Source organism: Erpetoichthys calabaricus, chromosome 8, assembly GCF_900747795.2.
Source record: "Erpetoichthys calabaricus chromosome 8, fErpCal1.3, whole genome shotgun sequence".
Taxonomy (NCBI): domain Eukaryota; kingdom Metazoa; phylum Chordata; class Cladistia; order Polypteriformes; family Polypteridae; genus Erpetoichthys; species Erpetoichthys calabaricus.
In genome coordinates, this window is record NC_041401.2 from 192104741 (window position 1) to 192131176 (window position 26436).

At 39.1% G+C, this 26436-nt stretch overlaps 2 protein-coding genes across 3 annotated transcripts in view; both read right to left on the bottom strand.

The window, feature by feature from the left end:
• Positions 1 to 14495, bottom strand: part of bard1 (BRCA1 associated RING domain 1) — a 107787-nt gene extending 93292 nt beyond the window's left edge. For both annotated transcript variants that reach the window (XM_028808014.2, XM_051930311.1), the window contains exons 1-2: positions 14201 to 14495; positions 2155 to 2211 (exon numbers count right to left, since the gene is read on the bottom strand). In XM_028808014.2, the coding sequence (XP_028663847.2) occupies positions 2155 to 2211; positions 14201 to 14340 (197 nt within the window). In that variant the 5' untranslated portion in view covers positions 14341 to 14495. The remainder of the gene's footprint in view (positions 1 to 2154; positions 2212 to 14200) is intronic.
• A 9437-nt stretch (positions 14496 to 23932) lies between these two features.
• Positions 23933 to 26436, bottom strand: part of abca12 (ATP-binding cassette, sub-family A (ABC1), member 12) — a 195030-nt gene continuing 192526 nt past the window's right edge. Inside the window, exon 62 of the mRNA XM_051930259.1 lies at positions 23933 to 25770. Within this exon, the coding sequence (XP_051786219.1) occupies positions 25684 to 25770 (87 nt within the window). The 3' untranslated portion in view covers positions 23933 to 25683. The remainder of the gene's footprint in view (positions 25771 to 26436) is intronic.

Sequence of the window (26436 nt, forward strand, 5' to 3'; positions counted from 1 at the left end):
TCCAACATGCCAGGGCACTAGCAGCAGAGCTACTCCTGGGTCCTTAATAAAAAGGACTGCACTGCCTTGTCCAAGCGAGTTGAAGTTGGGAGGAAGCGACGCTTTACTGGACTAGAGCAGTGCGGTAGATAGAGGAGAGGCAGAGACAACAACTGGTTTATTTGATTGTACAAGGTATTTGTAATAAAAACCCAGAACTGTGTTTGGGGATCATTGGCGCCCATAGCCTTCATGCTAGTTTTCACATTCACGGTGGTGGTTGATGACTCTTAACTGATTTTTGTGCAGTTTAAAGCCATCAGGGAATTTTAATAAAAGGAGAACTCCAAAAGATTACTTACGGATGTAAATGCGGATTTTTAAGAAACCTGGTTTGTGCCTCAACTTGTTTACTCACCTAATCCCAGTTTTATGTGTGCACGAAATGTTCTGCATTACTGTGTTCCTTCACCGGAAACAGTGACAAAGCCAAACCAAGCTTTACAGTAGGCACTAGGCAGTGTAGAAGGTAGCATTTTCCTGGCATCTGCCGAAAACTAGATTTGTCCATCAGAACTGCCAGACAGAGAAGTGATTAATAACTGAAGAGATCATGTTTCTACAGCTCCAGAGTCCAATGGCAGAGTGCTTCACACCATGGCATTACGCATAGTGATCTTGGACTTGAGTGAAGCTGCTCAGCCATGGAAACCCGAGGTTTATAAATGAGGTACTTTAGAAATCTGTTGAGAGTGATGCAATGGAGGACATGCATTTTATGTGCTTCAACATTCAGCGTACGTATTCTGCGAGTTTGTGTTGTATAAGACTTTGTGGCTGATATTTTGTTGCTCCTCAACACTTTCACCTTGTAATAATAGCACTTTCAGTTGAACTGGACAAATCTAGTATAGTGAAAAATTTCACATTCCCTTTTTGAAGTATCTGAGCGGATTTTAGGCGCTTGTTAACGGTGGGAGCAGCTGAAACATTAACTGTTACATACAGTATTTTGGCCAAATAGTGTATGTACTATATGCAGATGTGTTTAATTTAGCATAGAGATGCTGACATAACCAAAGTCTATACTTTCTATCAAGTACAAAGATGTGGCCAACCAAGTAAAACCAATGACTAGTAGATGTGTTGTGATTGGAGTCCCACATCTATTGATGCTTCTACAATCGACTACTCAGAAGTCTTGACTCAGACTCTAGATTAGTGCCTGGATCAAGAAGTCTGTTGCAGGGTTAACAATAAATACATTTGGCCTTTTCCAGAAATGCCACACAAGATAAAGCACAGTCAATCAGTATGCAGAACAATTAATTCTGCACACAATTAAAATGATGTTTGCTGAGCAAACACAATGGCAATATTTGTTTCAAAGAGGCAAACAGTATTGTATTAAATAAAAAATACAAACAGAAAAGAAGAAGTATTACATAAAAGGACTACTGTAGAAAAGACCAGAGATTAACAAAAAGAGCCAAGAACTTCAGAAATGAAAAATTGAATCAGGCTGTCACTGTGAGTTAACACCAGAAGAGCAGCTTCACAAAACAATTTGGAAAAGGGGCAGGTCTTCAGCTTTCGTTTCACTGTTATAATTAATGGACTCTTATAAGTGTGTATAAAATTACAATAAATACGTTTTTCTTAAGTGTTATGTACTTTGGATTTGGGACATTGAAATGCCCACTTCACAAGGTTTCGGTAGCATAGGCAGCACAGACAGAGATTGCAGGCTTTTTTCCCTCCACTGCCAGCCTTACCAATTTATAGCAGATTTTTAAAGATTACTCTGACAGGAAACCAATGTAGTAGAGCCAGCTAGGTCATAATATGATTATTGTTTCCAGGTGGGACTCTGGCAGATGAATTCAGAAGTTATAAGAAAGCAATAATTATCATGAATTTATGTCAAGCTGTCATGCAAGGTTAAACTAAAGCAATGAACAATGCTCCAGATGTTTAAAGAATTCCCCCAACATCCCAAATAATGAATAACAATAGTTGCCTTGAGGACTTTTTTTTTTTTTTATTAACACAAATTATTCAGCACAAATTGTTCAGCCAACATCCATATGCTTCTGTTAAGCCATGTGCATCCAAAGAAAGGTCAGGATCTCCATAAATAAATAAATAAATCTAATCAACAGTTGTTTTACTTACCTACAAAAGATATGATCACATCCTCCTAGGCATACAGGTTCCTGCAGCATATTCCCACTGTTAAAACACAATATAACAAACATTTTAAAAAGACAAAGAACTTCTGGCCCTGCAGCACATTATTCAAAAATCATAAAATGACACACAAGTATTTGTAAACTTTATAGCCGACCGTATGATAGGGATGAAATAAGAAAAAAAAAAAAAAAATGCCACGCACAACCCTGAACTGCAGAACAGTGCTATAAAATGGATGGAGTAACTGATGTTGTAGCTGCTGAAATATATAAGGTGTCATCCGGCACGGGTAAGACGCATGTCAAAAGAATTCTCAGAGTCCAAGAGTTCGTTTTAAAGGTATTTAGTGAAAGGTAAAAGCAAATAGTCCACACAAGAATAAAAGAAAAAATAGTTACACACGTAGAATAAAAGGCAAAAAAAAGGAAAGATGCATCTTCTTTAAACTTGGCTTTTCTTGAAAAACTTGTTATCTCTATACTTAAAGGTTCTTAATTTCTTCTTCTGTACACCTTGGCGTACTGTGCGGTACTTAAGTAAACAAGTTTTCTTTACTTGTTATTTCTCACATTCAAAGAGCCCGTAGGCCATCAAGCACTGTTACATGCGGTCACGTTTCTTCTTCTCTACTTAAAAGGTTAATTTTTTTTTCTCTACTTAAAGGTTCTTAGCTTCTTCTGTACGCTTTACATACGGCACAACACATAAATTAAGTGCTGTTAAGTACATATTTGCTTCACACTCTCAAAAGGCTCGTAAGCCGGTTGGGACATAGGCAAGTGCCCAGGCACGGTGACGTGTGATCACGGTTAAAAACCGTATGCCTCTACACCTTATACAAGGCAAGGCTATCACTAGCTGACTGAAGAATAATGTTTACTCCAAGCTGTTAGAAATGGCAAGAATATACCTCTACGATTCTATTTATGGGGGTTATAGGAACCTCCCGTCATTTATGCATTGTCATCTAAGAAATATGCATGAATCTTATAGAACAAGGAAAATGGCTTTTACAGATGTATTAAAGTAGTCTCGTCATAGACTGGTGCCTTGTGCTGGGTTTGTTCACACATTGCTCCATAAGCTGCTACTTTAAATACTGGCTCCCAGCGACTCTGAACTAAATATATGTTTTAAAAAATGATGATCAATAAATAATATTAAGGTGGCCTTATGATGGACTGGTTCCCTATTAAATTAGATTCAGGCTTACAACTGTGATATGAATCTGCTGACTGTCCCTTAAGTAAGAAAACGGATGAATATTAAGGTGTAAAAATGTATTCTGCTATTTAGTACTAGTTCAGTTAATGATGAAAACTTAAAAATGTTTTTTGGCCGTATCTTATATAATATGCTACCGTGGCTGCCCGTTTGTCTGTAACTCATATGTATCTCACAAACCGTTTGAAGTATCGACCTGAAATTTGGCACACATATACTACGTGACATCTACTATCCACTTTTGGGATGATGATTGACCTCCAAGGTTATTCCTCTTTTTATTCTATTTGATTGTAGAATCAGCTCTCGTCAGCGGCCAGCATGGCGGCCATGTGCCATTCTCATTCCCTACCACCTTCGCCGTCACTTCATATCTTAAATCATTCTTGAGGCAGATTGAAGAGGTAGGGGAAGACTTAAGTGTCAGTACATTTTCCTTTAATTTTTCACTTAAGCTAAGTAATTTCAACACAAAACACTGACTTAAACAGTTTTAACGCGAAAAGATGCCATTGAAAGAAGAGAAGAAACGGTCCGATAGGGTGGAAAAAAGAAAAGCTGCTCAGGAAGCAGCAACCGCATCAACCTCTGAGCAAATGAGTGCTACATGTACAGAGAAAGTTTGAACACTATGAATGCTCAAGTCAAGTGTATTCACTGCACATTATCGTGCAGTGCGCCGATACTGGTGGATATATAAATACTAGCCATATCCCGCGGCTTTGCCCACGTATTAGTGAAACAGGACAGGGAGTCTTATCCCTCCCCTCTACCCGCAGCCTCCGTCCTGGATTAGTGCAAATATAATCGCTCCTGCGAGCGAACTATGATTCTTAGCACAATGAGAGAAGTCGCAAAATCAACCGGAATGTTCAAGCAAATTATAGAAAGAAAAAAAAGATCTAAATCCGTTAAGTGGCAAGTGAGGAGGGCCTCGCACCCCTCCCCTCAGCCCAATGAGTCTCTCTCTCAGATTCGCTCTAATAAAAATCGGTACCGCAAGTGAACTATGATACTTGGCGCAATGAGAAAGTCGCAAAATCAATGGAATGTTCAAGCAAATTATAGAAAAAAGCCCAATCTACATCTGTTAAGTAGTTCTGATACAACGCCATTCTCACAAGCACAATTTCCTGATAATGCACTGGTAAACTGCCAACTTGAAGACGTGTGTGAAAAAAGCCAAAATATTCTGAAAAACATAACTTGGCAGTTTCCCTATAGAAGACGTAGTACAATTACTGAGAATACTGTATATTTACAATTCTGGGAAAATAAAAAAAAAACAAAAAAAAAAAAAAAAATGAAGTATCTAGTACTCTGTATACTAGAAAAGCCTCACACCAACATGGACTTGTGCAAACTAATTTAGGGCCTGCATTTTGATTTTTGATTGAGATTGATCAACGTAGGGCTTATAAGGACTGATATGATCACCAGGCCCGGTCTTAGGTATTATGGGGCCCTAGGCGAAAGGGGGGTCCAGGGGCCCCCTGAGGGGGGCAGAGCCCCCCTGGAAGCTCTGTGAAATGAGTGAAAATTAGACCAAGGAGTTGATCCGGGGCCCCCCGAACGCCGGGGCCCTAGGCGGTCGCCTACTTCGCCTATGCCTAAGGCCGGGCCTGATTGGGACAAATAATGCTGTAGTATATTTAAGTATATATGACAATTGCTCACTCGGACAATTTGTTTTGCGGGCCCCCAAGAAGGCGGGGGCCCTAAGCTATAGCTTGTGTAGCTTATACGTAAATCCTGCACTGATGATCACTATGGACTACATGATTTATCCTACATTGTGCACATCCTAAAATGTATTCACTTAGGTTTTATGCCCAGTAAATGAAAAATAAATGTTATACAATGGCAAAAAAACTAAGAAATTCAAAGTCTAAACATTATTAGAACAATGCTAAATTGTTTAATAAGATCATTTAGGACATTTCCACTTTCATACGTTCTTTTAAGCACTTTGGCAACAATACGCTACAAATCAGGTATACTGAGGTGAAAGTGATTGCTTTTTACAGTTTGTTAAATAAGCCTCATAAATCCTTATTTGTGTGCTGTGTTAGTATAGGATTATTTAGATAAGACGCAGGTTTTTCAGTAAATCACTTTGTCAGGTTTTTGACATTTGCTGTTTTCATCAGTATATGGTGGAGATATTATCTGCTTAATAACACATACCAAAGAGTCATGGTCAAGTCAAATTAATTCAAAATTTCAAATATGATAAATTCTTGACATTTTCATTTACCAAATCTCTGTTCCTTTTTTACATTTGTCTCAACTATAAGGTTCCTTTAAAAAAAATAAAAATCAATTGACATTTAATCCTTTACTTCAGATCACCTGTAAAACTGTGTTCATGGTGTCCAATGTGAGTGGCCAGACTTTACCATTGCTTATGTCTATGTACAAAACCAGAATTGGCCATTAGGCTGGACAATCCGTAATTGCTTCTGATATCTAATTGTTTCCTGTAATATTCAAAAATGTTTAATGTTAAATGTTTTTATGCTTTCACATCATCATTCACATTTTGCCTATTACACAGTGTTTCCCACAGGGATCTCCCTGGAAAAAGTCAGTGTTTTCATATTTCACTGTTCACTATTTTATGTCATACATGCTGTATTTTTAATTCAACTTTAATAGTTATGATAATTACTTCTAGATTGCATATTATCAAATCTGGGAAAGTTTTTTATTTTATTTTTTTTTTTTTTAAGTTACCAATTATTTAATACCTAGCTGTGTAAGCCCGTGCTGTAAAGAGCACAGGGTCCTAGAAACTATTGCTAAATCGTCAGAAAAAAAAAAAAAAAAAAAAAAAATGGAAATGTAGAGACGTCAGGTAATTGAAAGGGACTGCTCTGGGCATCTCTCTCCTAGGAGGTTTCGTTTTGCCAATGTGCTCGCCTCGCTTTTGTATTAGCGGCTAAGCGAGTGACTCTTTCTTTGGAGGTTTCATTTTGCTGACGTGCTCGCCTCGCTTGCGTATCCTCAGAGGTGGAGCCATTACCCCGAGTCCACCTCTCACTTCCGGGCTGGACAGACACACAGACACACACCTAGAAGAGAGATGCCCAGAGCAGTTCCTTTCAATTACCTGACGTCTCTACATTTCCATTTTTTTTCTGATGATTTAGCAATCCACACTTCCATGCATAGATGTTTATATAAGACATCAATAAAATAAGTTAAATTATAAATAGCAAACATAAGAAGGTACCTTCAATTATAAAAAAAACAAAAAAAAAGTTTCTCTACATAAAGACTAAAATGTAGCTGCGATGATGTATAAAAACAGAAATGCAGTTGAATGCTCAAAAGGTATTCATACTTTGCAGATGAGTGGCGTGTGGGACAAGTCGCGTACAATATGTACATCTCCGACGTTGTAATGGGCATTGCAGGAGTATTGTTAAGATGAAATGACCAAAAAATGTTGCAGCAGGATTCTATTTTTAAAAACAAAAAAACCACTGTAAATCTGAGGTTAGGTGTTGTACAGTTACGGCTTCTCAACACTCAACATCTAACCATATATACCACTGCAAATTTTCTGTTGTGCTGCTATTTCATCACAAAGCTATGATGTCATTTAAATGGCTGAAACAAGTCAATATAAAGTCTATAAAAAAAAAAGAAAAAAGAAAATGTTGACAGTTCTAGATCGATATTTTATTAATCCCAAGGGGAAATTCATATACTCCAGCAGCAGCATACTGATAATGAAATAGAGAAAAATAGAGAAAAAGGTGGAAAGATAAAGTCATACACTGAGCTGCTAGAAAGGCTGCCACTCACAGCAGCGCCCGAGTCATATATCTGTGGTCATTGGGCTACTGTATTACTGCTTGTGCAGCCATGACCCCATAATAAATACTGTAAATTGCCCGACCAGTTTACCAGTGCAGGAGAATTGCAAGGAAATCTGGCTATCAAGTCAGCGGCTATGTAATCATACAGTTCACAAGACAATATAAAGATGATGGATAGATTTACATCAAATATGGTATTAAATTGTTTCTATGTGGACCGCTAAAACACCCAAAGTAGGCTGTGAGCATTACTCACCTTTAAAGTACAGCTCTACAAAAGCTCTAACAAATGAATTAAATAAAAGATTCTCCATGCAGTTTTCACTGTATGAATTTCAAAAAGCATTAAGCACAGCATGAGAAACTGCTATGGATTTTCATTACTCATATCATTTTATAACAGCTGAAAATACCACAGATGTGGCCCGTCACTAAATTTTCTACGTGTGGGAAATGCTAGTTATATTAATAAATATTGCAGTGGCTACGAAAACACAAACACCACAAATTTAGCATTTGCAAATTCATTTTCAGCAATTAAATCTGTTTTGCTTTGGCAGTCCCCATTAGTCTCTATGATTATATGCTTGCACTAGAGCATTACATGTCACATCATTAAAGATTTGCCTCTGGCTTTGAAGTATTACGTGCTGAGCCACACAAACGTAAGTCCAATGTGGAAATTTTAAATGTCTAAATTGTATTTTTAGTAACACACAAAGTGGTGTATTTTCTCACCTTTAAAGATTAACCACAGAAACACAGATAACCAACTACTTTAAAGCAAACCTGAATTTTTTCTTGCTGCTGACACTACCAGTGTAGAGTTTCTTCCAGATATGCCACTTTTCCTCCCACATCTCACAAATATGAAGGGTCCATTATTTGATAACTGTAAACTAGTCCTGTATAAATTAGTGTGGATATGAGCATAGCATCCTGTCCAAGGCAAGATCCTGCCTCACGACCACTGCAGCTGGGATAGGCACCTGCTCTCAGGAACCTTGAACTGGATCAGTTGGCTGGATGGATGGACGGACTGACTGTATCCATGTTCATTACAAATCAAGTATGAATGCAAAGACTCTTCCTTTATTGGGCCTATGGTGCGGAGTTAGAAAAAAAATAATTAATCCCACCATCACATTAACTCCATAGCTCAAATGTGTGACACTACAAAATAAAATGATTAAAACTCATTGCTGATTGGTCTCTCTCAAAGGATGACTAAAATCACGTGTTTCTCTTTCTGAACTTACTCTACAATGTGATAAAAGTGGCAATAGCGAAAACATTTATTTTTTTTGCTTTGAAGGAATTTTCCAGCTTTATTGTAGTTTTATAGGGTCTTTATTGTCACATTTACAAAGTACAATGAAATTGTTACTTGCATTCTCTAAATCAACATACAACGCCATAATTCATGATTAGAACTACCCGACCTCGTAACATCTGTCTTCCTTACCTGAAAAAAATCCCAAAACACATTTGTCATTAACAGAAAGCTGTAGTGAATCCCAAAACATCAGCAGAGTCTCAGGTGTCACCATGTTTTCTTATAATTATTCCTAAATAATACTGTTTCTATTAATATTATTGAAAAAGCTTTAACATTGAGTCATGGGGGATTTTTTTTTTTTTTAATAAGTAAAAATGATGTACAGATTGTGAAATTGGTCGAATTAAAACCTGCATCAACAAGAGTTCCCCATACCTGAACTTGGGGACCACTGTCCTAAAGACATTAATCTGTTACGACAGCAACAGTAGAACAGGAGCTAATGCACTAACGACAATTTTATCTTTTACTCTCACTATCCACAAAATTCCAATGGTGAGGTGGTTAGGGTAACTTTGTTGTAGTTTGGCAAAGCATAATAAAATACTTTTATTTTACTTTCACTCGCTTCTGTATTAGTGTCTAAGCGAGTGACTTTTTCTTTGGAGGTTTCATTTTGCCGACGTGCTGGCCTCGCTTGTGTAACCTCAGAGGTGGAGCCCTTAACCCGACTCCACCTCTCACTTCCAGGCCAGATGGACAGACAGACAAACACACACACACACACACACACACATCAATGCGTAGACGTTTATATACAAGATAAGCTGGTTAAGTTTGATACCAAGCTAAGTGGAAAGGCAGACAACGCAGTAACAGTTAAATTGCTACAGAATTATTTGGATAGCAGACAGGGTAGGGCAGATTTGTGGCAGATAAAATCTAATTTAAAGAATTACATGTAGAAAGTAAAAAAGTGTTGATTTGAAAACACAATGAGAGGTCTAAAACTTGAAAGTGCACCTTATGAGAAGGACCCGAGAGTCCTGGAGAACTCATCACTATCTATACCCAGGCAGTGTACAGAAGCAATCAAGAAAGCAAGGATGTTGTGCTGAACATCTTGTGATAACTTAAGTCAAGCGAGGTTATGCTTAAGTTATATAATACACTAGTGAGGCCTCACCTGGAGTACGGTGTTCACTTTTAGCAACCATATTACAAAAAGAAGAGGCAGCAACGCCAGAGAAAGTCCAGGCTGATTCCAAGGCGAAGAGGTATACAGTAAGTTATAAGGAGAGATTTTGAAGGAGTTGAACCTTTTCAGTTTAAGCAAACTGAGTTAAGAGGAGGCAGGATTGAAGTGTACCCGATTATTAAAGGAATTAGTACAGCAGATTAAAGCTTTTACTTTAAAATAAATTCTGCAAAAAGAACACATGGATGTGGTTGTTAAGGGCAGATTTAACACAAATGTAAGGAGGTTTTTCTTCACACAAAGAACCATAGAAACATGGGATAAATTACAAGTAGTGTGGTGGTAAACAGGACTTTAGCATCCTTCCACTCAATATTAATTTTGGATAACTGAGGTGAATAGGATGGACAGGCTAAATGGCCCGTTTTCATCATTTCTTTTAATTTTTCTAACAAGATTGTATACGTTTTGCCACCTCTGTTGTGTATAAACTTCACCCTACCCAGTTACAACACACACACACACACAAACTATTTCATTATTATTACATTATTTGTAAAGTTGTGGGTCTCACACTGTGTTAACAGGTTCATGGTTTTACCACACAATTGGGCTATTTTGATTAGTTTCAATGGGGAAAATTGGACTTTGACGTGGCGGGTTCGTTTTTTTGGGCTTCTTTTGAAAAACATGGTTTTTGGGGGGGGGGGGGGGGTCATTTATAAAAGCAAACATTACTACAGTTGTGCTAAGCTCCGTTCTCAAAGTTATGTGTTTTAGAGCTGAAATTGCAAAAGGAAAACAAATCCACTGTAAAGCAGCAGCCAGCCACTGAACGTGGTGGTCAGGGTGTGGGTCCCGAATATAATCAGGTCAGTCATGGACATATAAACACAACAAGTAGTAAAGCAGGAAGTGCGGCTGCAGATTAAAAACAGTAGAAGTAAATAAGAAGAAAAAAGGTTTTTAAAATAAATCAGACATCTCAAGGGCATGATTAAACTGACAAAGAAGGGAAACGATAAAGACTTAGTCAATTCAAGTCAGCAAGTGGGATATTAAAAAAAAAAAAAGTGGCAATTTTAAATGTAAAAAAAAAATTAAAAAATAATGGCAACATGTTTAAATACTGAGAATCTTAAGTGACTTTGAGTACACCAAGTAGATGGTTTTTGTGGGATGGTTGGCACTTCAGCAGGGGTAAACAGTGAAGAAATGTTTTGCTTCAACGCTTATAGGGTCAACTGTTGTCCTGTGTACAGAGTTCAGTTAAATACTTGCTTGTGCTAAACAAAGGGTGGCACGGTGGTAGCCCTACTGCCTTGAAGGAGACCAGGCTACGTGGAGTTTCTTTGTTCTCCCTGTATTTGTGTAGTTTTCCTCCCACAGTCCAAAGACATGCACAATAGTTGGACTGGCGTTGGTCAAACTGGTGCCAGTGTGACCGTTTTCACCATGCAACGGAGTGGGAAACTGTTGTGGTATTATTCCCATCTTACACCCAGCTATTTCTAGGATAGGTTCCTCCCCGCAACCCTGTACTAGATAAGTGGGTCAAGAAGATGAATTCTACTAAAACAAACAAACACAAACAAAACAAAAAAACACATGCAACACACAGTCACTCTGTGGATACAAATGTATTGTAAAGCTGCAAACTCGGCAAAGACGAGAGAAACACCAAAACCCCTGGATATTTCCAATACAGTACTCTGGTATCAAGTATTGGTTTTGAATATTAATGATACAGATGGCATGAGGCTACTGTCCATTACATTACATTATTTTCAAGGAGATTTTAGGCTAGAATTCCAACTGATAACTGGCAAACATTGCCTTGCATTTGAATAACAGTTTCTTTTGTACTTTGGTTTTATGGTTTCGAACATACAGTACATTTAATTGTCTGTGCTGCTGCTGGGTGAAGAGATTTCCTCTTGAGGATCAATACAAGTACAGTTTAAATGTATACTATGCTGTAGATCAGGGGTTCTCAAAGTCTGTCCTGGGGGCCCAGTGTGGCTGCAGGTTGTTTTTGTTCCAACCAGATTCATAATCGGTGACAACACCTGATAACACTGATCTCACTTAATTAGCTGGTATTTTTTTTTCTCTTATTCTACATTCAGAAAAGCACAGTAGCATGATTTTTACATTTATAAGACATTCAGAAATAGGGGAAAATTATATAATGAAATCCACAAAAGACAGTTAAGCATTTAAATTTATAGCAAACGTAGACCTTTCTCTATGCAGTTCTCCCCCTTCGTTGTATCTTATTAATGATCATTAAAAACGAGCAGAGCAGACACCCAGGCAAACAACACTGAATAATCAATGGCTGCAGCTACTTTAGCGTCAGACCCACTTATTAGTAAATCATGGATTAATTAAACAATTGGAACACCTGGAAATGTGAAATTAAAATCAAGATTAAAAGAGATTGTTAAAAGAGAAAAAAAAAAAACTTTATTCCTGTATAACTGCTTGGTACATTTTTTTTAACCAAACTTTGTTTTCTAATTTCTATATCGTGCCAAAAACACAGAACTTGGGAAATAACAGTTCACTTAATTAGCCCGGGAGTCCAATTAAACACAGAAGCTGGTTGGAACCAAAACCTGCAGCCACATGGGGTCTCGAGGACTGAGTTTGAGAACACCTGCTCTAGATAACGGTTTGTTATGATCCGCAAAAGGCACTACAGGTGCTGGTCATAAAATTAGAATATCATGACAAAATTGATTTATTTCAGTAATTCCATTCAAAAAGTGAAACTTGTATATTAGATTCATTCATTACACACAGACTGATGTATTTCAAATGCTTATTTCTTTTAATGTTGATGATTATAACTGACAACTAATGAAAGTCCCAAATTCAGTATCTCGGAAAATTAGAATATCAATTAAGACCAATGCAAAAAAAGGATTTTTAGAAATGTTGGCCAACTGAAAGGTATGAACATGAGAAGTATGAGCATGTACAGCACTCAATATTTAGTTGGGGCTCCTTTGGCCTGGATTACTGCAGCAATGCGGCGTGGCATGGAGTCGATCAGTCTGTGGCACTGCTCAGGTGTTACGAGAGCCCATGTTGCTCTGATAGTGGCCTTCAGCTCTTCTGAATTGTTGGGTCTGGCGTATTGCATCTTCCTCTTCACAATACCCCATAGATTTTCTATGGGGTTAAGGTCAGGCGAGTTTGCTGGCCAATCAAGAACAGGGATACCATGGTCCTTAAACCAGGTACTGGTAGCTTTGGCACTGTGTGCAGGTGCCAGGTCCTGTTGGAAAATGAAATCTGCACCTCCATAAAGTTCGTCAGCAGCAGGAAGCATGAAGTGCTCTAAAACTTCCTGGTAGACGGCTGCGTTGACCTTGGACCTCAGAAAACACAATGGACCAACACCAGCAGATGACATGGCACCCCAAACCCTCACTGACTGCGGAAACTTTACACTGGACCTCACGCAACGTGGATTCTGTGCCTCTCCTCTCTTCCTCCAGACTCTGGGACCTTGATTTCCAAAGGAAATGCAAAATTTACTTTCATCAGAGAACATAACTTTGGACCACTCAGCAGCAGTCCAAAGGCGAGACGCTTCTGACGCTGTCTCTTGTTCAAGAGTGGCTTGACACAAGGAATGCGACAGCTGAAACCCATGTCTTGCATACGTCTGTGTGTGGTGGTTCTTGAAGCCCTGACTCCAGCTGCAGTCCACTCTTTGTGAATCTCCCCCACATTTTTGAATGGGTTTTGTTTCACAATCCTCTCCAGGGTGCGGTTATCCCTATTGCTTGTCCACTTTTTTCTACCACATCTTGTCCTTCCCTTCGCCTCTCTATTAATGTGCTTGGTCACAGAGCTCTGTGAACAGCCAGCCTCTTTAGCAATGACCTTTTGTGTCTTGCCCTCCTTGTGTAAGGTGTCAATGGTCGTCTTTTGGACAACTGTCAAGTCAGCAGTCTTCCCCATGATTGTGTAGCCTGCAGAACTCGACTGAGAGACCATTTAAAGGCTTTTGAGTTAATTAGCTGATTAGAGTGTGGCACCAGGTGTCTTCAATATTGAACCTTTTCACAATATTCTAATTTTCCGAGATACTGAATTTGGGACTTTCATTAGTTGTCAGTTATAATCATCAACATTAAAAGAAATAAACATTTGAAATACATCAGTCTGTGTGTAATGAATGAATCTAATATACAGGTTTCACTTTTTGAATGGAATTACTGTACTGAAATAAATCAACTTTGTCATGATATTCTAATTTTATGACCAGAACCTGTATATAATAACCGGCGCGTTTCTTATTACCCGTTTTATCACTTTTTACGCTCGTATTTATTTTTGTACAAATCCAGTCACAAAAAGTACGTGCTCGAATTTTGTCGCCGTATTTTTTTATTTTTTTTTTAAATTCCATACAACACACGCAGGATCCTTTAAAACTGAATATTTCACTGTTGACATAACATTAGCGCTACAATGCCTTACCATTTTGAGCACAATAAGAGACTCTTAAAATACTGCACAGCCTGTCTCGTCCTCAACCAGCGCCTCGGCCCACAGTCACCTTCAAGTCGTCGTTCCATGGGCAAGCCAAAAATCTCGTTGCCGGAAAAAACTCGAAGCATTGCCTGCAAAACACTCGCCTCGAAGAAGCCGAAATTCTCCGCCAAAAAAATAAAAGCACAAGAGTCAGCAGCTGCGTGAAATGAGCTCAACCCGGAATTCGCATTTCCCGCTAACTGCTAACAGGAAGAGAGCACACACAAGGGGCGTATTTCCTCGGGACAGTAGTCAAGATAGGCAATAGGAACATTTTAAAACGTCAATAATGTTCTTAACCAATCGAATGCAAAAAAATGCAAAAATAATCTTTTTGTCAGCCAATCACCTCCAGTAATATTTAATGAACCCCGCCCACAAGCTTTGGAGGCGTGCGCTCGGTAGTAAAGCGCTGGGCGTTGTTTATCAGTGGAAGTGGCGGCGGGGTGTGCTGCTTTACGCAGTTTCTGAGCTGTTTTAATGGCAAATGTCATGTCATGATATAATGTGAGTATAAGCTAAGCTAAACGACGTAATTATATTGTGTTAACTTATAATTATTTTATTTAATTGCTTGACTTTACTATGCTGTTTAGATAAAATGCAGATATAAAATGCCAGCGAAGTGGACGAGGTGACACTTTTACGTATAAATACTGAAATAAAATAAGAAAAAGGGAAGTAAAAAATAAAAACATTATCTTGACTTTGATTCATACTACTGCCTTACATCCAGTGTCTGCTTTAATGGGCTCCGGCTTCCTGCGACCCTCCCCCGGAATAGCGTTTCAAGATTAGTAGCACTTTGTCTCCATTTATCTTTTTACATAAGCTCAGTAAATAAATATGAGTAAGCCCTCTCTCAAATAAACACCAGAATGACTAAAAGGAAAGAATACTAAAAAGAAAAATGTATTAACTTCCCTAAAGTATTGAATTTAGTATTTAACTCTGGTTTCTTCTTCTTCTTTCGGCTGCTCCCTTTAGGGGTTGCCACAGCGGATCATCTTCTTCCATATCTTTCTGTTCTCTGCCTCTTGTTCTGTTACACCCATCACCTGCATGTCCTCCCTCACCACTTCCATAAACCTTTGCTTAGGCCTTCATCTTTTCCTCTTCCCTGGCAGCTCTATCCTTAGCATCCTTCTCCCAATATACCCAGCATCTCTGCTCTGCACATGTCCAAACCAACGTAATCTCGCCTCTCTGATTTTGTCTCCCAAAAGTCCAACTTGAGCTGACCCTCTAATGTCCTCATTTCTAATTCTATCCATCCTCGTCACACCCAATGCTCATCTTAGCATCTTTAACTCTGCCACCTCCAATTCTGTCCCCTGCTTTCTGGTCAGTGCCACCGTCTCCAACCCATATAACATAGCTGGTCTCACTACCGTCCCATAGACCTTCCCTTTCACTCTTGCTGATATCCGTCTGTCACAAATTACTCCTGACACTCTTCTCCACCCATTTCACCTCTCTTCCACAATCCCCATTACTCTGTACTGTTGATCCCAAGTATTTAAACTCATCCACCTTCACCAGCTCTACTCCCTGCATCCTCACCATTCCACTGACCTCCCTCTCATTTACACACGAGTTCTGTCTTGTTCCTACTGATCTTCATTCCTGTCCTCTCTAGAGCATATCTCCACCTCTCCAGAGTCTCCTCAACTTGCTCCCCACTATCGCTACATATCACAATGTCATCAGCAAATATCATAGTCCATGGGAACTCCTGTCTAATCTCATCTGTCAATTTGTCCATCACCATTGCAAATAAGAAGGCTCAGAGCTGATCCCTGATGTAATTCCATCTCCACGTTGAATGCATCCGTCGCTCCTACTGCAGACCTCACCACTGTCGCACTTCCCTCGTACATATCCTGTACAACTCTTATATACTTCTGTGCCACTCCTGACGTCTCTCATACAATACCACAGCTCCTCTGAGTCAACTCCTTCTGTCTTTCTCTAAACTTCTCCATCAACATCCTCCAGGCAAACATCACATCTGGTGCTCTTTCTTGGCATGAAACCATACCGCTGCTCACTAATCATCACCTCACTTGTTAACTGAGCTTCCACTACTCTTTCCCATAACTTCATGCTGTGGCTCATCAATTTTATCTCCCTGTAGTTACTCCAGTCTTGCACATCCCCCTTATTCTTAAATATCTGCACCAGTACACTTCTTCTCAACTCCTCAGGCATCCTCTCACTTTCCAAGATTCCATTAAACAATCTGGTTAAAAACTCCACTGCCATCTCTCCTAAACACCTCCGTGCTTCCATAGGTATGTCATCTGGACCAACGGCCTTTCCATTTTTCATCCTCTTCATAGCTGTCCTTACTTCCTCCTTGCTAATCCGTTCCTGATTCACTATCTCCACATCATCCAACCTCTTCTCTCATTCTCTTCATTCATCAGCCTCTCAAATTACACTTTCCATCTGCTCAACACACTCTCCTCGCTTGTTAGTACGTTTGAATCTTTATCCTTTATCACCCTAACCTGCTGCACATCTTTCCCAGCTCGGCCCCTCTCTGTAGCCCACCAGTCCTTTTCTCCCTCCTTAGTGTCCAGCCTCTCATACAACTCATCATACGCCTTTTCTTTAGCCTTCGCCACCTCTCTCTTCACCTTGCGCCTTATCTCCTTGTACTCTTGTCTACTTTCTGCATCTCTCTGACTATCCCACTTCTTCTTTGCCATCCTCTTCCTCTGTATACTCTCCTGTATTTCCTCATTCCACCACCAGGTTTCCTTTTCCTCCTTCCTCTTTCCAGATGTCACACCAAGCACCCTTTTTGCTGTTACCCTTACTACATCTGCTGTAGTTTCCCAGCTGTCTGGTAACTCTTCACTGCCACCCTGTGTCTGTCTCACCTCCTCCCTAAACTCAACCTTGCAGTCTTCCTTTTTCAGCTTCTACCATTTGATCCTTGGCTCTGCCCTCACTCTCTTCCTCTTCTTGATCTCCAATGTCATCCTACAGACCACCATCCTATGCTGCTTAACTACACTTTCCCCTGCCACGACTTTGCAGTCTTCAGTCTCCTTCAGATCACCTCTTCTGCATAGGATGTCATCTACCTGTGTGCATCTTCCTCCACTCTTGTACGTAACCCTATGTTCCTCCCTCTTCTTAAAATACGTATTCACCACAGCCATGTCCATCCGTTTGGCAAAATCTACTATCCTCTGACCTACTTCATTCCTCTCCTTGACACCATACCTACCCATTACCTCCTCATCTCCACTGTTCCCTTCACCAACATGCCCATTGAAATCCGCTCCAATCACCACTTTCTGTCCCATGCATACACTGTTCATCACTTCATCTAACTCACTCCAAAACTCTTCTTTCTCATCCATTGTACACCCAACTTGTGGTGCATATGCACTAACAACATTCATCATCACACCTCCAATATTATTAGCTTCATAATCATTACACTGCCTGACACTCTTTTCACCTCCAGAACACTCTTGACATACTGTTCCTTCAGAATAACTCCTATCCCATTTCTCATCCCATCCACACCATGATAGAACAATTTGAATCCACCTCCTATCCACCTGGCCTTACTCCCCTTCCATTTAGTCTCTTGCACGCACAATATATCAACCTACCTTCTCTCCATCATATCTGCTAACTCTCTCCCCTTACCAGTCATACTGCCAACATTCAAAGTTCCTACCCTCAGTTTCACTCTCTTTACTTTCCTCCTCTTCTCCTGCCTCCGAACACGTCTCCCCACTCTTCTTCTCCTTCTTCTTTGGCCAACAGTAGCCCAGTTTCCTCCAGTACCCTGTTGGCTAACGGTACTGGTGGCAGTCATTGTTAATCCGGGGCTCCACCGATCTGGTATGGAAATTTGTATTGTTGTCCGCATATTGATTTAGTAAAATTTTACACCGGATGCCCTTCCTGACGTAACCCTCTCCATTTATCCGGGCTTGGGACCGGCATGAAGAAACTCACTGGTTTGTGTATCCCCTGTGGTACTCTGGTTTACTGTTCTTTATTCTCTTTAATGCTTTATCTGTTTCATTGTTCCATTCAGGAAAACATTTGTATCCAATGTTACATATATCCTGTTTTTTCTAAGACTCTGTGAAGCGCTTTGAGCATGGGAAAGGCGCTATATAAATAAATTGTATTATTATTATTAAAGATAAAAAGAAAAGTCCGTGTACCCGTGAGGTATTATAAAGATGTATTGCTGTAAGTCTGAAAAGCCCCAGTAGAGTTTCTTGACACACTTCTCCTGAATAATTGTTGGCTGAAAGTCCTCGGTGTTGGTGTTTCAGAGAGAGAATGTGCAACATTGGACATAATGGCACTGTGTTTAGTTTTCATTCTGTGTTCCTCTACTACCTCCAGGGGGTCCCGAGTGTGTCCTGCACCTTTTTAATTAACTGCTGATTCGGTGGGCCTCTCTTGAAGTGATGTTACTGACCCAGTATGCCACGGCGAAGAAAATCTCACTGGCCATCACAGAGGTTGTAGAACAGGGGTCCTCAATCAAAGTCCTGGAGGGCTGCAGTGGCTGCAGGTTTTTGTTCTAACCCAGTTGCTTAAATAGAAAGCAATTCTTGCCAAAAATTTAATTTCATGGCTTGTTAGTGCTTTAACTCTGCTATGTCAGGTAATCCTCATATCCTAGATTTTCTACCCCTTTCTAAGGATATCATCCAAATAATTTGAAGTCTAAAATGGAGGAATACTTCTCAGTCCTCCACTTTTTTCTCTTCACTTTCCTTCCCAGTATTTAATTAAACCCAATAGTGCTTGATCAATACACACAGGTGTAAATGGTAACAAGCTAAATGGAGAAATGCTGGTCTTTTTTGTCATATGCATGTTATTGCTAATTAGGAGCAGTTAAAAACAGAGAATACAGTTGTTTAAGACTACAATAACCAATAAGGGTTCAAAATCTGAATGAGCGAGACAACTAAAATGAAGCAGAAGTGTTACTTGAGCAATAAGTGCTTCTTATTAGGACCGTGATTGAGGACCCCTGTTGTAGAAGATGCGAAGAATGTCACTATCCCCTACCCAAAAAGTGTCTGTTCTGTCCTTTTTTCTCTGGCTTCTCTGTGTTATAAGACCAGTCCAGCTTGCTATTCATATGGACCCCCATGTACTTGTAGCAGTGCACCATCTCCACATCCACTCCATAAATACTGACCAGGCATAAATGCTCTTTGGTGTGGTGAAAATCAATAAACAGTCCCTTGGTTTGGCTGATGTTAAGTTGCTGACAGTTCTTTCTGCACCAAGAAGCAAAGTTCTCCATCTGACTCCTCACAATGTCTCAGCCACCTTATTGATAGACAGAACTTTCTTTGTCCCCAGGGGTCAAGCAAACTTTCCCTCAAAAGCTTGCATATTGTAATCTATTTAGTTAGCCAGAAAAAGGTGTAATTTTGCTTGACGTCTCATTACATTCATAATGGCTAACACGGTACAACACCCTTTGTCCCCAGGGGGAAATTTGGCCTTATATTTATATTTACAATACATTTCTTTTCACAGTGTGTCAATGTGCTGCATGTTGTTTAGCACAATCCATCTTGTTAATACCGTTATCCAGTACAGGGATGATGGGCGGCTGGAACCTAACCCAGCAGTCACAGGGTGCAAAAATGGGAACAATACATGAACGGGGCAGCAATCCATCATATGGTAAATATACCTGCTAAATGCAGAATCATCTGGGAATTTCTGCAGGTCCTATTCCTGCTGTTATATTTGTAGTCTGTGGTGTAGAAAGTGAAAAGGAGACAAGACTGTTCCTTGTGGTTTTCCAGTGTTGGTCACATTCATATCAGAAGCAAAGTCCTTGAGTCTCAGTAACTGAGGTCTGCCTCATAGTGCATTATCCTGGACACCATAGGTTCATCCACCTACATATTTCTGAACTAATTTCAGCATTTTTCACTGTCACTGCCCAAAGAAATCTCACTATTGCATGTTGTTCAACAGTGGTGCAGTCCTGCAGTGGAGCGTCCAGGTTCATTTGTCCTTAGGTTCAAATAGACTAACATCCGAGTACTGCCATGTGTGTGTTCAGAATACTTGTATCGTGAATGTGTTTTATTGTGTTAGCATCTACCCGTTGAGGTTACAGTGTAATTTTCAAATTTCTATTACTTTCTGGCAGAGTGGTGGCTCTGAGGCTAGGGATCTGCACTGGCAATTGGAAGCTTGCCAGTTCGAATCCTGTAAATGCAATCCATCTGAACCAGTGTGGTGCTGAGGTGTCACCTGTTGCATGGCTAAACTCGGGTCCTAATCTGGATCCTGAGTTGGTTTGTCATGTGGTGGGTGGCGCGTGCTTCTAACATCTTTTGATTAACCCTGGTATTTAAAATGTCAAAGCATCCACAAGACAACTGCAATGTCTGATGAACAAAGGCTAAAAGAAGTACAAAGATAGAGGGTTGTTAAGAGCTAGCATATCTGGTGAACAGAGGTACCTGAATATATAATGTTATTAAAACAGACAGTACCATTCAGCACATTTTCATAAACAGGCATTTCACTATGCTAGTACTTGAATAAAAACACAAGGAATTTTTGTGTTTTTCATCATTTATTCAACAAAAATATCTGTAGATGTAATGGTCTACTGGGTCCACCCTTGGATTCAGAAGCTGGTATTGCTCCCTGAGAGACGTAGCAACTATATTGATCAACAGATATACAGACACTTATCCTTTTAGAAAGGTGGATAAGCTGTTCATGTTCTTTTGACCTTGGCTTCAGCTAGACTAATGGCAGAGTGCTGCACGGTCCGTATATTTGAAGTACCCATAAGCCATTGTTGTTATATTGTATTGCATCAGCTTTTAGCTGTTGCAGTTACTGTGTAATTTCCAAATTGCCTTTACGTTTAAATTATCCATCCAGGAGGTACTCTCTTGGAGCACTTTTAGCCACAGGCTCATTCCACCATGGTGTACTAAGAAACACCACTGGGGGTCTTTTCTGCCCACCACTATAATCCAATTCAATGCTTCCATATGATGTACTTGTTAATTTTGAAACACCATTTTGAAATATCTGCACAATTTACATTATTTTTACTTCTCAATTGATTGATAGATTGGCTGTATTATTTGTCCTGTGAGTCTGTGTCCTTGTTTTTGTTTTTTTTTCTGCTGGAAGGCATCTGATTTTCCCCATGGGATTGGTAAAGTTTGTTTAATCTAATCTAACATTTTGGTTTACCCTCATATACAGGTATCACCTTTATCTCTAGGCAGTATTTGCATCTAAATCTACTCTTTGCCTGTTCAAATATGTTACAAAACTCAATTTCCATGCAGTGTACTTACTTTTTTACATATATATTTGTGATTGATTGACTATCTGCCAAGTGGCTGATGCTGCTGAGGTAGGCTGCACATCCCTGAACTGGAGTTTCAAGCATGCTGTGCAGTATATTTTCAGATGGTGTGCTGTAATACTTTGTGAAAGGTGCTATATAAGGTGAATGTTCCTCCCAAATTTGTCATTTGAAATGCCACTACACATTCAGCCTTTGCCTTGGCACACAGTAGCAAATCCTTAAGTACTGGCCCCCCTTTTCATGCTGATCACCATCACAGTACATTTGTCATAAATCGTTCTTGATGCTGCTCTTTATTTCTAATGCACTAACATTTTGAACTTCTGTTTTAAATCTTCTCCCAATAGTATAGCTTGATTGCTTCTTATGCTAAAAGACTGTAACCTGCAGTGTAAAAGTTCTGCATTTATGACACGATTACTGCAGCACATAAAATGAGCTGGAACAGGAATTAATCTCTTTCAGGTAGCGACCCTCGCAGTGAGACAAAAGTTGCAGCAAGCCTTGGCCAAAAGCAGTTTATAACTCTGAGCCTGACATTTTATATGTGGGCCTCCCACAAGCGAGCTGGCATTCCCTTCATTAATCTTGCTGCAGATGTGACTTAAAATAATTTACTTATTCCTCGGAGGATCTTGGGAGCTTAAAAAGCACACTGAAAGTAGTGGTAAAGAATGCCATTGGTCAAATTCAGGGGATGGGGGCACTTTATCATGCATCGGTACAAACCGCATTTCATCCTGCCGCAGTGAGGTTTCCTTGTAAATGTAAGGAGAAAAAAAATATACTGTATATACACAGTACACTGCCCCACCTATATATTATATAATATAATACATAATATATATAAAATATATATTATACACACACCCTGCAGTGGGCTGGTGCCTTGTGCGAGGTTTGTTTCGTGCCTTGCGCCCTGTGTTGGCTGGGATTGGCTCCAGCAGACCCCCGTGACCCTGAAGTTAGGATATAGCGGGTTGGATAATGGATGGGTGGAAATATACACACACAGTGCCTTCCATAATGTTTGGGATAAAGACACATTTCTCCTTGATTTACCCATCTGCTCCACAGTTTAAAATTACAAATCAAACAATTCAGTTATATTTCGGTCACACCATTTTTTTCTACATGGCCCCATAATGTTTGGGGTAATTGGTGTCACAGGTGTTTGTGATTTCTCAGGTATGCTTCATTGCTTCATAAGATACCTCGGCTTGCTTCTACCCTTTGGAGTCTGTAGTTGCCATTGTTCAACATGATGACAAGAGCTGTGCCAATGAAAGGCAAAGAAGGCATTATGAGGATGAGGAAAAACAGGAATAAAACCATTGGAGACATCAGTCAAACCTTAGGATGACCTAAATTAACTGTTTCGAATATCATTAAGGGTTTGGGGTGTAGGGGTTGTTCAACCTGTGATGGGCTGGTGCCCTGCTATCTGGGTTAGGCTCCAGCACACCAACGCTGATATTCTTAGGAGACAGGCGCCCCTTGCTGGACATATCCGGTCTCCTTGTTACAGCCACCACTGTGCTACTCCAAAGGTAACATTTATAGGTTAAAACTCTCCATCCATCCATTTTCTAACCCGCTGAATCCGAACACAGGGTCACAGGGGTCTGCTGGAGCCAATCCCAGCCAACACAGGGCACAAGGCAGGAAACAAACCCACCGCAGGACACACACAAACACACCCACACACCAAGAACATAAAATTATGCTGCACGTCCAGATTTTGAAATGTGCTTTTATTTTTTTTAAAAAGTCAAAAAAATAACTATTACACATTTGCATAAAAATATTTAAGCACTATAAATATATAAAGTACTGTAGCTCCAATAATATATTTTTTTTTATCGGTTGCAACAAACATCAATAAAGCATTATTAAAGTTTCTTTTATCTCAGTATGACATTTTGTAACATCTTTTCTATGACACTTGTATTAAAGCTAAAGCATTATTCTTGCCTTCTCTGCAGGGCGATTTGATAAAAGAAAGGATTTGGTGTGCCAGCTTCACTGTGGAAACTGAACAGAACCCCTTGGTCAGGTATGCAGGTACAGTGAATGTTCTTTTTTGGTAACACTTTAGTTTAGGTAGTGCATCTTTTACGCATTTACTCATATGTAACATGTAACAAGACCTTAACACAAACTTCTAGGTGTCTTCATAACACTTATAAAGCATCAGTAAAGTGTTTATTCATCTTTGCAATGTGAAAGACTATCAAAACTGAACAAAAGTAACTGAACTAACAAAAATGAGTGTCTGGGGTGGCTTAACTGTAGACACATTTCTCTTGATTTCACATACAAGACCTGTAAATCCTTCATATTAACACATAATTTTATCATCCTGTCAATACTTCACATAGCACTCCACATAGCACACTGCCGAATAACCCATCTACTTAAGGTCTTGTTAAATTTGAGTAAATGAGCAAGAGATGCATTTTGCAGTACCTAAAGTGCAACCTTTTTTTGTAGTGACATATAAGAAACTTAAATATTGCATTGTAGTATAATACATTAATGCAGGAATATTAAGAGTTTATGGCCATCTGCTTCTCGGTGACAATGTGGATGCTGAGCGCATCAGGAAGTGCACATGTTGAAGGAAAAGTGCCATTGCTGCTCCTTTTTCACCACAATTACTACTTGGCATTCAATTCATAAATAAAAGTTCTGACAAAAATTATAATACAATCAAACCGGGTTTGAGTGCAAAGTTCTTTTTCATCTGCATCAATTAAACTACACATTTGCAAAGCTGCTGATATGTTATCAAGCAAAAAACACGATTGAAAGATCAAAGTAAACAAGTACATTTTTGCAATTCAGTCAATGAATATAGATTCAGTTTTTTTTTTTAATCTAAGATAATTGAACATGTTTCTTTTATTATGATTTAATAAGGCTTACTCTGAAAATGTTGAAGTATTGGGTATATATTAAATGAGTGATTAAATATTATATTAGAAATGTCTTAAAGAATAAACATATTGTATATATGTGTATTGTATATTTGTACTTGCACACAGCCATATATATTTATGTATGTGTGTGTATTTTATTTTTATATAAAATACATGACTAATGCATTCAGGATGTTGTACTGGCTAAAGTATTGGACATTAAATCGCAAGGCTTCCATTCCTGTTCTCACTTTGGGAACTTCAGCATGTCACAGTGCTTCACTCATATAAAAATAAATGATTATAAATTATTCTACATATAGGTCTTCGATAAATTTACAATAATATATAAATATACAGTATATTCCTATATTGTAGACTTTTTTTTTTTTTTTTTTTTTTTTTAAAGTGGCTAGCTCTGTGATTGTTAGTTTACAACAACAATGAATAATAAATAACAACTAGGAAGGGGCCTTAAGTTCATGCTGAGTTAGAGTATTTTAATGGTTTCAAAATAATACTAAAATGCAAAAGTCTCGGAATTGTGATTAAATGAGTAAGGCATGTCTAACAGGGACGTACCCGATGTGAAATGTGTTTATTTGCACATCATGCACTGAGTTTGCCAGCCATTAATCACATTGTTTACAGTACTTTAACCTTAAATGAGACACTATTAAAAAAAATTAAATTAAAAAAAAAATTTGAGAAACTCCTTTCATGATGCTTGTTATTATTTTCTTGATGTAGGTATCATCTCTGGAGTGCATCCCACGTGCTTTGCAGCTTTTATCTTTTTCATATTGTGCACAGTTACGGCTTATTATCCTCTTTTTGCTTCAAATGACCTTGATATTGCCGAGTCTTGTTATGTAAGATTTGAACCACTGCTGGTTTTATGATTTTAAAGCCCACTCCCTCAATAAGTACACATTTGAAAATGTCTTGTCTTCTGAGCTATTATTTTTTGTTATCTTAATAAATATTGCACTTAATAATATAAAACAAAATAAACAGTAAACTCTTCAACAAGGAATAATGGCTTTCATTCATACTGTCTATTAAAATATATCCGTGCGTTAATTTGCATTAGAATGTGCAGTGAAGGTTGAACTCGAGTCACTTTGGACGTCACTTTTGTGTCACATTGGTATCTCAGGTGAGCTTCCCGAACTGCTGAATTGTGAGCTTTCAGAGTTTGAATCATCTCTGGCAAAGTTGATGAACACCTGAGAAAAACAAATGACATACAAAAATTACACTAATGGTCTTTTGTTGTATGCAGCAAGCTGTTGGAGATGTTCTATTAGTCCATAGTAACCCATGTGGTGTTCTATGCTGTGGTCTCCTGGGGAAAGCAAAAGTTTCATAATGCCTGAACAAACATATCAGGAGAGCCTGTGCCATCACAGGGCCAACTCTGGGCATGATGGAAGCTGTTGTGGAAAAGAGGATGGTGGCAAAATTGGATTCCCTTCATGAAAAATCCCCTCTATCCCCACTAAGATAAGAGACCATAATCGGGTGAAAGGAGAACAAAGCTTACCTAGGATGAGTGGAGAAAAGGAAAAGAAGAGAGAAGTGAGTTGTTGTAATGTGCTGGTGCAAAACTGTATTAAGAAGCCTTTGGGAAGGTAATTAATAGTAATAAGATCTTTTATTTAATCCTGGGAGTTGTGTCTGTGAGGTTGTCTTGGGTTTGGGGTGCTTTAATGCCCCCTTCAGGTCACGCTAGCAACTTAATGCTTCATCTTAAGTTCATTTTGAAATTTCTGCACAATATACCTTCATTTATGTTTATTTATAGATCAAACAGTTGGCTGTGTTATATGTCCTATGAAATATAACTAAGGTGTTACCAAATATTGTGTTTCTGGTGCACCATCATAGATGTC